Source organism: Bombyx mandarina, chromosome 11, assembly GCF_030267445.1.
Source record: "Bombyx mandarina strain Sakado chromosome 11, ASM3026744v2".
Lineage (NCBI taxonomy): Eukaryota > Metazoa > Arthropoda > Insecta > Lepidoptera > Bombycidae > Bombyx > Bombyx mandarina.
Window position 1 is genome coordinate 12,221,222 of NC_143218.1, and position 15,386 is coordinate 12,236,607.

The 15,386-nt window shown below is 35.0% G+C and overlaps 1 protein-coding gene across 1 annotated transcript; it reads left to right on the plus strand.

The window, feature by feature from the left end:
- Positions 1-125: 125 nt before the first annotated feature.
- Ent3 (equilibrative nucleoside transporter 3) lies at positions 126-14,974 on the plus strand. The gene is made up of 10 exons (XM_028183240.2): positions 126-618; positions 1,887-2,041; positions 3,738-3,941; positions 4,670-4,908; positions 5,548-5,632; positions 5,808-6,002; positions 6,881-7,068; positions 9,532-9,660; positions 10,461-10,572; positions 11,115-14,974. Exons 1-10 carry the CDS (start codon positions 449-451, stop codon positions 11,312-11,314), a joined length of 1,677 nt encoding a protein of 558 aa, XP_028039041.2. The 5' UTR covers positions 126-448; the 3' UTR covers positions 11,315-14,974.
- Positions 14,975-15,386: the final 412 nt, after the last annotated feature.

The following is a 15,386-nucleotide window of genomic DNA, read 5'->3' on the forward strand; positions in this document are numbered from 1 at the left end:
TGATTATTAATTTAAAATAAATTTGACATTTAATTTGCTTTCTCAGAATGGTCCTGACCTATCTTTGAAAATCGATGTATAACGCGCATGCGTTGTGTTAGTCCTCAGTACCTGTCAAGTAGCACCGGCGAAAACTATTTTTGTTATTCATATCAGCATACATTTTGAATTAATAGAACTTAAAATATCCTTTTCACTAGTGTCGGAATGGTTTTATAAATCAGGTGTATTTTGTAGAACTATAACTGCAACAACAAAGTGATAAAATTCGAACTATTAATACGCTTAATTAGACAATATAATGTTTAGCTGAACAATATTTGGCTAAATACATTTAAAAAATTAAAATATACAACAAATGATGTTATATAAGCAAAGCTTTTTTTTTTAAAATGACAATGGAACTGTTGCTCAAATTTAAAAATGGGAAGTGACAAAGGGTAAGAAAATGAATGAGACCTTAGGACGAGGGTATGCCCGCATCGATGCCATCCGTGCAGCGCGGGGCGAGCCGTTCTCCACCCTGGTGGAGTCGGGTGCTCCGCCGCCGGACAGGCTCTTCATTGTCTACATAACACTGTTCCTGGCCGGGGCAGCATGTTTGCTGCCGTTTAACGGGTAAATTAATCTCCTTTTATTTTTTTAAAACAATGATGCTATAGTAAAAAGAACAAGTCCTTACGAATCCATCAGATCCAATATCCTTTGCATTAGACGCCTTCGGCTCTAACACTAGGAGCAGGCTTAGGGATCCCGGTAACCGTACTGTCGAACTCGACAAAGAGTTCGACGTGCAACCTAACCCATAAATCAGCTCGCTGAGTTTCTCGCCGGATGTTCTCAGCGGGTCGCGATTCCGCTCAGGTAGTAGATTCATTCGCGAAGCAGCTGCTCTTGAGTTGTTAGATCTCCTTCGGAGGCGTTCGGACAGCTGGTAGCAAATCCCACCACTCCTGGCTGAGCCTTTGCTCGCCCACCTGTCCTGGTGAAACTGGAAAGGCCCCCGGGCCACCAGTAATCTTACAATCCTAAAAAAAAGTAAAAAGAGGAAATATCATCAACTTGACAGTCGATTTAATTCGACCGCATAATAACGTATGGTTTAGTGTGCTTATAAATTTACGTAGGTACCTACATACGCCGCCCGTGGACAATGCTTGACTTCACATTAGTACTAATATAACGTATCTACCTCTTTTTACTATAACATCATTGTTAAAAACATACATTTTCATTAGCTTGCGTAATAAATTTAATCTTTACCGTATGTTGTCGATTGACCTTCGAAGTTCGTAAAAATAGTTATACGTCATCATGTATTAAATATGTGCCCTAAGAACACAATTCAATTTAAATAGACACATTTCATAACAATAAAAAGTTACATAACAAATACATTAATGTGCTATTTTCTTTGGTTTTCTCGAGTTGTAGTTGTGATTAAAAGTAATTTTACGTTTTAATATCTCATTTCTTTATACGTTTTAGTAGTCACGGTCGTCTTTGATCACGAAAATTGTAAACTATTCAAAACGTTCGAAATAATATATTGACAATTAAAAATTTACGCGAGATTATCGCCCACAAGGAGTTTTAATTAAGCATACACATTCACAGAACTATCTTATAAATATGAAAAAAAAAAACATTCAATTTACGGACCCGTTTTTCATATCACCAATGTATTCCGTATGAAACGAAATGCAGTCATTAGTAATCATTTTGCACGATATAATAGTAATAATCTACTTAAACCATACATCATACGCAAATACAGATGGATCCAAAATTTCAATTTAATATTCATGTTATAATATTTAACATATTATTTCATTTATACAAAATTTTGTAGTTGTCGCATTTAATTTAAAACCTTAATATTTCAGCTTCATCATAGCAGTTGATTATTACCAGGATCAGTACCCGAACACGGCCATAATATATGATATAACTACAGTGTACATATCATCGGCCTGTGTTGCAGTTGTTGTTAATAACCTGTTGGTATACATTTCACATTATACCACACGCATCACATTTGGTGAGTTATTAGATTTTATTATAAATATTTTATTACAAGTGTAACTGGGCAGACGAGCTAGTAGAGTAGATTATACTCAAAAAAAGAGCATAGTTCTTAGTAGTAACTCTCCAGCGAGAGCCGAGATCGATTAGGAAGGTTATTATTACATTCATATACTAATAAAGTTTTATAGTCAACTAGTATTTTATAGTACAAGAAATGCAATGGACAGTCTGAAGAAGATATGAAAGAACAGAAGCGTTACCAAAGCCACAAAGATCCGGCTCGTACAAACTCTCGTTTTCCCCATATTCTTATACGCTGCGGAGACGTGGACTTTGCGGCAGGTCGAGAGAAAGAAGGTTGATGCTCTGGAGATGTGGTGCTGGAGACGAATGCTTGGTATTTCTTGGACCGAACTTCGCACCAATATCTCCATTCTTCGGGAACTCGGCATTAAGCAGCGTCTTTCGGCGCTCGTGCATGGACGCATACTATCATTTTTTGGACATGTCTCCCGGCGAGAAAATGACTCCATAGAGCGCCTTGTCGTTCAGGGCAAAGTAGAAGGCACCAGACCGCGTGGAAGGGTGCCCATGCGATGGACCGACCAGATCAAGTCGGCAGTTGGCGGCTGTTTGCATGAGTGTCCCAGGCTCACCACAAACCGGGAGGAGTGGCGATTGCTCGTGAGGCGCATAACATCTGCCCACAACAATGATGCTGGATGAAGACCACGACCGCTCTGACAAGAGTGATACGAAATACGAGTATTTTATAATACTAGACTAGAACTATTTGATCCTAGCTCTCGTTCTCGATGATTCTCGGGCCTTATTATTACAGATTATTAGTACATTGTCTTTTGCAAAGTTTTATTAACTTTCCCTATCTATCTATGTGATGAAGTCGTTCGACGTAATTTTAACCAGCTTCGGGACGTTTTAATTATTTATAGATTTAATTCTACGCTAAATGACCAAATATGTTGAAGTATGTTTTTTAACGAATATTCACTGTGTTCTTGATACTTATTCAATTGTTTTCAGTATAAAATGAACAAAACGCATTAAAAAATAAATTAAAATCATATTTTTTGTGCTTTAAAAAATTAGCCGCGTAGGAGAGGTTAACTTAAACACTTGCACGCATATCAAGGACCGATAACACTAAAACAATTTCATCATCGCAGCCTGAAGTCCTGATCAAGATAACAATGACAAAAATAAAAACAAAACATCATTTCTTTTTAGTTTTTAAACTATTGTTATTTTTACCTAATACGTATTACTGTATGTAATTTAAAACTACGCAACGGATTTTGATGCGGTTTTTTTTAATAGATAGAGTGATTGAAGAGGAAGGTTTATATGTGTAACTATCTTCACCCCGCGGCGTCACTCGCGGTACGAAAATAACCGCGGGTAACATCGCGGAACTCAAATATCAATAATAAAATTTAATGTTTCCGAAGCGAAGCGAGGGCGGGTCGCTAGTTAATGATAAAATGTGTTAATTTCCACGACGTAATTACGTGAAATAAGAAAATTTTCGTCCGCGACCAGAGAATCTGTTAAGTAAATCGACACGTCCGAAATTATAAAATCAAAATTATAAACACGAGATAGATTAAGCATTAAAAGTAGTTATAATTATGTCTAAATCCCGCGAAAACCGAAGAGATTACTAAATTACAAAACATTTTTCATTCCAGCCATCCTGTTCACGCTATGCACAATGCTGTTTGTTACGCTATGCAACATCGGCTGGGACAAGTTCTCTCCACACGTCTCTTACAATATTAACCTGATAGCTATAGGGTTTATTGCATTCGGTTGTACCATACAGCAGGCTTCATATTATGGATTCACAGGCTGTCTTCCGCCAAAATACACGCAAGCCGTAATGGCCGGAGAAAGTGAGTATTACAATATATATAGAGTAGAGTAGAGTAGAGTAAAAATAACCAAAACAAAAACATTAAATACAAAACGCAAAACATTAAATAAAAAAGTACAATGGGCGTTCTTATCGCTAAGAGCGATCTCTTCCAGATAAACATCAGGTGGACAACAATGACTTTAGCGAATAAATTAACCGCGGTGTTATCGGTTAAAAAATTATAAAATTTTAAATAATAATAATTTAATAATAATTTTTAATATTTTAAAATTCATCAGTATAATGATAAGTTTGCTACTTTACACATAAAATTAATAAAAAACAATTCACATACGTACCTACGTAATAGATAGTCGATAATTAAAATAATATCGGCCCTATAATCTATTCTATAAATATATAAAAACCACTATGGTTTTTACGGATGTTCCGTTATAACTACTGAACCAATCGTCCGATTGATTTGAAACTTGGTATCCATGTAGAAAATACATGTACTTAATAAATAGGCTAATATTTATATGAGTGTTGGACACTCTACATCTTTACATCAGCTGCGAGGTATATATATATATATAAGTGTATATATACCCCGCAACTGTGCCGCACTCGGCCGCTACGTTTGCCACTAGGGGCGCCGTTCCAACTGCGTACAAATTTGAGTTACCTTTTACCCTATCAATAACGTTAAAAAACTCGCACTAAGCACACTGATCTATTTTTAACGTTATCAATATATTTAAGGTGCTGCTGGTTTCTGGGTGTGCATCGATCGAATTGTAACAAAATATTGGTTTCCATCGCCGCAACGCAGTACGTTTGTGTTCTTCGTATTCTTAATCCTAGTTCTCATGGGACACTCATTGCTCCATCACGTTATGATGCGACAACTCTTCGTCCAGTACTACATGAAACTTACGAAAGAATCTCAACGTAGACGGCGTATCCAATTGCATTTGACCCCTCACGACGATACGACTTTGGTGAGTAAAAATTTAAATGCTTACAATTACTGCCAATTAATAATAATAAATGTTTAATAACACATTCAACATAATGTTACGCGCTGTATCCGCTTCGCTTCAGATGATCCGTTCGCTTTCCGTTTCATTTGGAGTAGAACTGATTAATAACTGGATTAATGTCGTCTCTGCAACGCTTTTACAGTGGACACGACAAGTCTACAATTATCGAGAGGATTTTTTTTTCCTACCTAAGTTGATAGCTTTGAGAGGCGTCAGCGTAACCTTAACTAGTAGGTGAGCTCACGGGGCTCAAACCGGAGCGATGCGAACACTGACCATAGCAAGAGCAGTGCTTCGCAGAATCTATCACCGGATCGGAAACGCGACCCACTGAGAAGATCCGGCGAGAAACTCAGTGGGCTGTCTATGGATAGCATTCTCAGTAGAACCAGTCATTTTGATATGTGCTGCCGCTATTTGATAATAGATGGCGTTACTCTTACCGACGTAACAATAATAGTATATGTAGGTATAGCATATAGTATTTAACGAAAATAACGCTTATATCTAGGCAATGTGAAAAAAACAATAATTTTGTTTGTTTATCTACTCCGAATTTTGGAAAGAATTATATGATATTATCATAAATGTTTCTAGATGGAGAATGAAACTGCGGAGGCCAATTTTGGAGTCCTTAAATTGCAAAGCCCAGCAGTTTCTAGTGCTGGAATTAATGGACAAGGTAAACCAATAAGCTTGTTATAACAAGAAGTTTTTGTTTACAATAATATAATATTATGTGTTATATGTAATTAATTTATATTTCATAGTTTGAAGATCAAAAAAAAAAGCAGTAAATTGATTAATGAACCAAGTTGAAAATTTTTGTAAAATTTTGAAATGTTTCTCGTTTTTAGCTGAAGGCGAATCTAGCAAATTTAGTTTTGCCAATCCCGTATATTCACCGACTGCCACCAATCCAGCGCCCATTGCCGAGGGAGAGCCTTCGTCTGGATCTCCTTCTACTTTGAGAACTCCAAGACCATCGTATAAGGTTGAGGATGTTGTGACAGAGTCTCCAGGAAGACCCACCACGTGGAAAACTTTCAAACGTAAGTTCATTATGCAATCAAGTATATACCACTATACAAATAATTATATATTGCGGATTAGTTAAATGAAAATCAGACAGCAATTGTACCTGAATGAAAATGACTACGACAGGACGCTTCTTCTGCGCAAAGAAGGAATTTTAACTCTGACCCCTCCCCCCTCCCCCCAGTAATTGGCTATTTTTAACTATATACGATATGGTTATAATAAACAATATAAATAAATAAATATCTACTTCAATAACCACACGTTCTAGGCCAATCGAATTTTAGAGCATTTAGTTTCAATGGTATAATTCACTGTACCTCCCTCAAGTGGACAAATAATCCACAGTCTCAAATTAATTGCTGTTTAGCTGTTTGCTAAAAATAGCTGTTGCTAAAAATAGCTGTTTTGGTGAAAAAAATAAATATTGCATCAACCCTGACAGAGCCAAAAGGGAAAATAGCCGTTGTAATTCGCATTTCCGTACCTATCAGCCAGTTTACTCGGAAACGGTCGATGAAATATATAAAATTTGGAAGGTTTGCGATTTTATAAAACACATGATGGTGTAACGGTAGAAAAAAAAAATCAGAGGCACTACTCGGTTAACAAATCTTACATACATATAGAATGTTATCCACTGCACAGACACATGTGAGGTAATAAATTTAAATGGAAGGATTCGAAATCAATTTTTAGCTTTCATTTATAGTTTGTAAGGTATACGCTGCAAAAGTCGTAAAATTCTCGAATTTTTTACTATAATATAGACAATTCTGAGCAGTATGTAGGTATGCATAAAGATGTCAAACAGCTAATTTTATATAATAATAATTTTAAATTAAATTATAAGTTTAACATAAGTTTTGATTGGGAAATTTTATAATTGCAGGTGGTATGCTAAGTCGTTGGGCCGTAGCTCGCGCAATATATCCGTATATGGTCTGCATAGGACTAGTTCACTTCACTACGATGAGCTTGTACCCGGGAATCGCTTCAGAAGTACCATCATGCCGCCTCGGATCCTGGATGCCTGTCGTACTAATGACAGCTTTTAACTTATTCGACTTGATTGGAAAAGTTGGTATTATTCTTAATCGTACAACAACTAAACCCAGGGCTCTCAAACTTATTTTGTCTACTGCCCACTTTGAGAATAAATTATTTTTTAGCGCCCCCATTTTTTCACCTACTTAAAAACCTCTATAGCGAGAGCCCAGTCGGTAGCTAAGAGTCCTCCTAGATGAAATTACAAATCGCCTCCCAAGCCTCTACACAACGCCCTCATTTTTTTTCTGGGTCTCTTACCGTCCCTCTTTAGGCCCGCAGCGGCCACAAGGGGGCTTTATCGCCCACTTTGGAATAGGCTGAACTAAACAATGAATTTGTGTATTAGTAATATACAAGGCGTAAAGAAACCCTCCTCGAAAACAAGGACATACTATCTTGAAAAAATCACAATCAAAAATATTATTCTATCAATGTGTTTTGCATTAGATGGCGGACGCGTGGCACTCCCGATTTCGAGGTAATGCGCAACGACTTTCAAAAGCAATATTAAGAGTTCACGAAATATAAACTACTAGCGGCCCGCTCCGGTTTCCCTCGGGTCTTTAAAACAATATCAACGATATTTGAATTTCTTGTATTTTTTTAAATATAAGAACACTTATTGCGGCGTAACTATAATAGTTAGAGATATGCTGTCGCGACACTTTTTATAAATAATAATGTGTTCTACAAAGTCGTTGTAAATTATTTTATTCTATCATCAATAGTTTTCGCAGGGCATGCGATGTAAAGATATTTTAGGTAATTTTTTTACACCTTTTTTTTTTATGCCTTTGTAGGCAGACGGTCCACCTGATGGTGAGTGGTTACCGTCGCCCATGGACTTCAGCAATTCCAGGGGCAGAGCCAAGCCGCTGCCTACCACTTAATACTCTCCACAAGCCTCGTTTGAAGAAGGACATGTCATAGCGCTCAGGAAACACCGTGGAGGGGAGCTCATTCCATAGCCGGATGGTACGTGGCAAAAAAGACCTCTGGAAACGCACTGTGGATGACCGCAGTGGCTCCAGGTAGTACACCTTGGGTTACATTATTGGATTTTTAGTAAGGATCCCTAATTTTTTTCAAAGAAGATTATAGCCTATGTCACTTGGGAATAGTGTAGCTTCCAAACAGTGAAATAATTTTTCAAATCGGTCCAGTAGTTTCGGAGCCTATTCGAAACAAACAAACAAAGAAATCTTTCATCTTTATAATATTAGTATAAATTATATCTTATATAATCTATATCTTCTTTTTCCATTAGATGCCGACATTGTCCCTAATGAACAGAGGCTACATTTTTAATTTTTTTTTTTTTTTGGTTTCATTTGTGTTTTGATGTTTCCGAAGCGAAGCGAGGGCGGGTCGCTAGTATATTAATAATATGATTGACTGACGAGGCACAAACGGAGTTAATATTAAACAAAAAAATATTTATTAACTAGTAAAACTTATCGAAGCAATGGTCCCAATTTAGTTTTTGAAATTTTGAAATTTTAACGTCAAGTGAATTCCTACGCGTTACATTACATCGGAACATGCGACATATATGTACATATATATTCATACTTAGTTTAGCTTTATAAGCCCGTTACATTTACACTAAAATTTAGATTTTCAAATACCAAAAAGATAAAATTTACACATTTTATTTGTTTTTCTGTATGTTCTTATATAATAATGCCTTTCATGTTGTCGACATACAATGCCTAATAATTTTTTTTATATTATATTTTACTGATCAAAACTATGGTATAAAGTTTAGAAATATTTATTTAGTACTATATTCATACCGTACTCATATTGTGTATAGTAGTGCGGAGCGGCGCCTGTCGATGGTTAATAGTAAAAACTAATAAGCAATAGCAATAGTTTAATAGCTCATCATAAATAAATTTATGTTAGTGTAGGGGTTTATTGCTTTTCCGAATTCGGGAATCGTCTTCCTTCTAAATAGTATGGGTTTCTTTGCAAGTAATTAATTTGTAAATTTATTATCTTTATTTGTTTTAATACAAAAATTTCAATTGAGACAGGCGCTGTGAAAAATATGACGTGAATTGTTTAGCGTTTCACAAAATTAAACTTAAATAATAATGTGATATGTGCTAATAAATATTTGAATCGAAGCAGCGCTCATATTGGAATTCCCATTGGCCTTTCCTATTCCCATTTCATTTCACCTACTAACCTAATAGGTGGTTTTACTGGTAGTAGGACGTGTACCACCCTGCCTATTTCTGCCGTGAATCAGTAATGCGTTTCGGTTTGAAGGATGGGGCAGCCGTTGTAACTATACTTGAGACCTTAGAACTTATATCTCAAGGTGGGTGGCGCATTTACGTTGTAGATGTCTATGGGCTTCAGTAATCACTTCACACCAGATTGGCTGTGAGCTCGTCCAACCATCTGAACCAATAAAAAAATAATAAAAATAATAATGATATGAACATGGAATTAACAATTGTTTTTTTTTTTATTGTATTGCAGATTGCAGCAGCATGGCCATACGAATGGAGCCGTAGTCAGCTTTTGATGGCGAGTGGCCTAAGACTGTTATTAGTACCACTGGTCTTACTATGTGCTGCACCCAGACATTCGCCTCATATAGTTGGAGATGTATGTAAAATAATAATTTACATTTAGAGAGAGAGAGAAAGAAAGAGACAAAGTATGAGTATTGTACACTAAATAAATAAAACATGCGGAACGTTAAATACAAAAGATTAGGTACAATTGACGGCTACACTAATTACAAATTAGCTATTTTTCTAGGAAGTAAAAAGATATTTTGCATCCCAAATGTTTTTAATTACTCTAGAATCTATATGAACTAATCAATGAAGCACACGGAAACTATAATATTAATCGTTCAAAAATTTTAAATATTAATTACATTAAAACAATGACTGTCCGAACTGGAACTCATAATTGCATCGCGGTAAATTACAAGGAAAAATAACAATGATGACTAAATGTTTTTCATAAATGATTTCGCGTAAGTAGTACTGGCTCGGCAGGTATACTAGCAGCCATTAGTCACCGTGCTTTATTGATATCGCGACTAAATTAAGCAAAGTAAGAGATAGGTAAAAACATGAAAATTATAAAAAATAGCGTTTTCTTCGATTTTCACTAATCGTGCACATAGGTAAAATTTCTTTTACGGCTTAGTGCGTCTTTTATTTTGATTACACAATATTATTTGCAACGTTTCGAATATTTTACAGTTTTTGTGGCCACGAACGACCTGATATAAAGACAATAAAAACTCGAGATTATACCACACTTTTGCAGTTTAAATTATGAAAAAGATCCTATTTACTTTTATTAAAGTGTTGTTAAATAGTTAATTGTAACGTTAATTAAATTAATGTTTCTCTTATAAAATTGATGTTTTATCAAATAACCTATTTCAGATATATTCTATAATGTTCTCGATCATTCTGGGTTTTACCAATGGTCTCTTCGGGTCAGTTCCAATGATGACGGCGCCTACACGCGTTGGAAGGGAATACAGAGAAATAGCGGGTAAATTAATCAGTCCATGGACACTTGTCTTCACACTTTAGAAAACTTTTTTTTCCTCATTGTTTTCATACATTATAAACATCATATTTGGTGCTCTAATTACAGAATTTAACATGTTAATGAATATAGCACAACATAAAATAAATAAAATTTATTTTAGAACAATTTTGAAACTTCTGTTAAATATTTATTGGCTCTGTTCATAAATAAATACCTGAACTATACATAAAATAGTTAACAAAAATATATCGAATATGAATTTTATGCAGAACGTTGTAACATATTTGATATAGAGCGTAAACAATTAAAAGACAAGTTTTCAACTAACTGCTGTAAAGTCACAGGGAATATTGCGCAAATGCATAATAAATTGTATTATTAAAAAAAACCACTTTCAGTACTTTCCTTATTTCTTTAGTAGAGTCCTGTGGCATTCTTTTTTGAGGAAAAAATAAAAATATCAAAATAAAATAACGTCATAAGAATATTCCCAAAACTGTTATATTTTATTTATTTTAACGGAAATTATTGTAATTGTGCAGGTAACGTGATGACTCTATCATACAACGGAGGTCTGCTGTCTGGATCGCTCGTTTCATATCTCTTATTGGGCATGCTGGGTCCCACGGGAGAGTCGCCGTGCCGAGTATACCCAACCCCGATCCTTCCCACTCTCCCACCAGCCCCACCACTCGCGCCGCATCCAGTTCACAACGACACATATCTATCTGTCTTGCACTAATTATTAATATTATATATTAATGCACTACTAATATTTAATTACCAAAAATAAATGAATAAGAAATGAAATAGGAAATTAATGAGCATGACGTATTTTCTCTAATTCTGTCTTGTGCAGTTTATATTAAATTATAATTAGTTTACGATGGCAGAGTTTTAGACATTTAAGGATTTCAGGAATCCTACGTAACATTATAAACAATATATGTACTTGAATTTATCTCACCGTTTATGGATTACGTAGCGATTACGAGCGTATTAAAAATGTAAAAACACAGAAACACGAACCAACGTTAGTCATCAAAGTTCGGTTTTCTGGTGGAATATTTTTATTTTTCGTCAAAATCTCTGACACCTGCAGTACAGAACATTTTTGGTAATTAAAGTAGTGTGACCATCCACTATGTGTAAATAAATACTAGAAAAAAATTTAAATGATAACGAAAATAAGTCCGGGTAAAAAATTATAGTACCATTTCTAGCATTAATTATTTTTGTGTAATTTTTAGCGTAATCCTAATTACTAGCAACGCTTGAAATTGAAATTGATTTACTGACTCTCTTAATATTAAAGACTGAATCATTTTTTAAGTACATTTTTAAATAGCTCGGGTAAGCGTTTATTTTTTCTCAAGAATATATTTCTAAGTCTTCAATATAAAAGTACGCTAATACTTTGACTGATTATGAATATCGAAAGAAAACAATGGTATAAATACGAATTCCAGTTTCATAGTATTAAATGCAAACTTTTCACATTCCGTGCAGTAATTACAATCATAATTACCATAGCACGATTAAACAGGAAAGTGCAAATATTAATCCGGCAAGCAAATGACCCAATAATGATAATTGTAAAATGGCACTCAACACGCTTATATGTATCTTTTTTTTTATTTAAATTACTTATTTATTAGTGACATTAACCTCACTTGTCGAACAACACGATTTATTGAGTACTTATAGGCTGATAATATCAGAATTAAATTAATTAATAAATAATATTTTTAATTAATAATGGCCTAGAGCAAAAACCTCATTTTACGTTGCACTATAACTACTAAATACCCATTAACTTTATCTACCCTTGCTGCATAAACATTCAGTGATGTCAAACACGAACTTCCAAACATCAGAAAGTCTATGTTTTAAACAAACTAAAAGAATATTCACTGGTGGTAGGACCTCTTGAGAGTCCGCACGGGTAGGTACCACCACCCCGCCTATTTCCGCCGTGAAGCAGTAATGCGTTTCGGTTCGAAGGGTGGGGTAGCCGTTGTAACTATACTGAGACCTTAGAACTTATATCTCAAGGTGGGTGGCGCATTTACGTTGTAGATGTCTATGGGCTCCAGTAACCACTTAACACCAGGTGGGCTGTGAGCTCGTCCACCCATCTAAGCAATAAAAAAAAATCCTTGAATTTTTTATACTTCTAAAGTTTGGTGGGATCTTAATGAAAAGACTTATGAATCTTGACTAAGACTTAATTTTGTTGAAAAGTACTTAGACTTCACCAACACTCAATCACCTTACCAGTCGAACTCAATGCAGAGTTTGAGGTCACAGCAACCAGCGGAGTTTTTCGCAGGATCTCCTCATCTAGTAGATTCGGTACGGTGAAAGATACACCCGCAAAGCTCTCTTTTATCTAGCATCCTTCGGAGGCGCCCAGGCGGTTGTTTATAAATCTATTCCTTCTGGCTGAGCCTGAGCTCCCCTACCCGACCTGGTGAAGCAGGAAAGTTCTCTCCCGTCTACCAACAATCCACGCATTCCATAATAATAAGATTTCCTTTGTGAATATATACATATATACCATATGTATTAGTTTTAAGCTAATATTAATTGGCATTCTTAATTTGATTCAAAATATTGTTCATTAACTTTCTTCTTAAGTTCCAACTCTGATTTGAACACTTAATTTCTTAATTGTGACGGAAGCGTTAAAATATATGTACGGGATCACATGCGAGTTATTTGTTAAAAAAACTAACGTCTATCTAACAGCTTATCATCATGGTCATAATGAATCTAAACGTCTACGCGTCTGCCTCCACATTCAAATTACGTACTTATTATTATGTTTTTAGAGAATTTATTTGAAATGGCTAAATAGTCATCTCGAAACAGCCGTGTAATTAAATTAAATAAGTTTCTTTCGCGAAATCAAGCCCCCTTTGTACTGTCCAAATTTGTTCGATGTTATCTTTAGTGCGACGTATGCCAGTGCTTACACGGATTTAACAGGATTGAATGCAAATATCAAAAACCTTTAACAACTTGGCCATTAAAATTCTAGCGACATAGCGTAATACTGAGCTAGAATAAAAATGAGACTGATTAAGTGCAAAGAATTACAATATTACCAAAATTTGAAAATATTATCATATTATCTAGTAACAGTGAAAGTTGTATGTATTTGTAAATTATTTTATGATTATAAAATGTTATTTACTATTATCCAATCAAACACTATGACTGTATAATATATATATCAATTTCAGTTTTATTCACATTATTCCACCAATTTCAACGATAACGTAGCGACATTTCTCGGCCAATAGAAAAACTCAATGATGTCATTCAAACGACTCAAAAAAGATTTAACATGTTCTTTTGTTGTACAATACTGTAACTAAAACGGATGAGACAGAACCCAACTCAAACAAATTACTAGACCTGAAGATTCTGGTAGTTCTTTCTGTCTGCAACGAAACTTAAATGTCAATATGTCGAATTTTTTTATCCCTACCTAATCCTTGGTAGACTAAGAGGTTATTATACTATATAGGTCTATGGGTTATTACGTCGACGAATAACAACTTAGATGTCTAAGACATTGACACTAATTGACAGGTGTTTAGTATTCGACACAGCGGAACTTACATTAGAATATAAATAAAAAATGCGAAATGAAACCGTAAAAGTTTTAATTGTGTTGTAGACTCGCGAAATGCAAAGAGAATTAGGATAACAGATTACTCCACTTCTTTGTAATATTGTCCTTATCAAGAAGCACAGACGTAGTGGTGCCTCAAAGATTTGCTGATGTGCAAGAGCAACGGCTCATATCGCTTTTGCCGATAATACGATAAATTCCAATTACAATATTTGATAGTTTGAAACAGCTTTGGACCAAAGAATTTTAATCAAAATGAAAACTGTAACACTAATGTTACAGTTACACCCAAGAGAACACAGATAAATGAATAATGTTGAATTGTATGAAAAATTCTTTTATAATTTACCGATATAGTTCATTCAACGTCATTGTTGTCGTTTCGGATATAAAGGTCTAGCTATCGGAATTTTTAGGATCGTTTTTACCTCCACTTTTAAATAATTAATACAAAAATTGTTTACGTAAACATAGCTTCTCTCGGAATTATGTACCTACCTAGATTGAACCATTAAGCACGCAATAGTAAGCCATTAATTCAAGTTACAAAAATGAAAGTAAACGTATGGTTTTAATTAAGGAAAAATCAACAGTAGATAGTGTTAATTCGTTTAAAAACATGTAGCTCTTATTCGACTAGAAATTTGAATGTAACATTATTCAGCATTAAATTAACTTTACAATATTGTAAAACGATTACAAATAACTGGTAGCATAATTAAGACATTGTAAAAATAATAATAAATGTCATTTACGAAATTACTGGCTTTTATTTATTATTTTTATTATTATTAATAGTATCCAGGTTTAATGTTTAATGTTTGCTCTCACTCTGCGAAACATCGTGCCACATGGCGTCGCATCGCGAGAGCATCGGTATCGCAGGATCCGACTGATGCATGACCACGACCACTCTGTCAAGACTGTCAAGAGTGTACGAATAGGAAGATCTAGGTAAAAGACAAGGCGTAGACGTCAACAATGTAAATGCTGCCACCAACCTTGACATATGAATTTGAAGTCTCAGTTTTATAGTATAACGGCTAACCCACCTTCAGACCGAAACGCATTACTGCTTCACGACAGAAATAAGTGACGATAATAATACCTAGCAATGCGGACTTACAAGAAGCCCTGCTCTTACTAATTACGTGAAATATAATTTTTGCGG

Excerpts from the sequence above, each read along its gene's own strand:
- Ent3 (XM_028183240.2), top strand. The coding sequence starts at position 449 with ATGAATGAGACCTTAGGACGAGGGTATGCCCGCATCGATGCCATCCGT. Across the intron at positions 619-1,886 it reads TGTTTGCTGCCGTTTAACGG|CTTCATCATAGCAGTTGATT; the intron begins GTAAATTAATCT and ends TTAATATTTCAG. Across the intron at positions 7,069-9,531 it reads TATTCGACTTGATTGGAAAA|ATTGCAGCAGCATGGCCATA; the intron begins GTTGGTATTATT and ends ATTGTATTGCAG.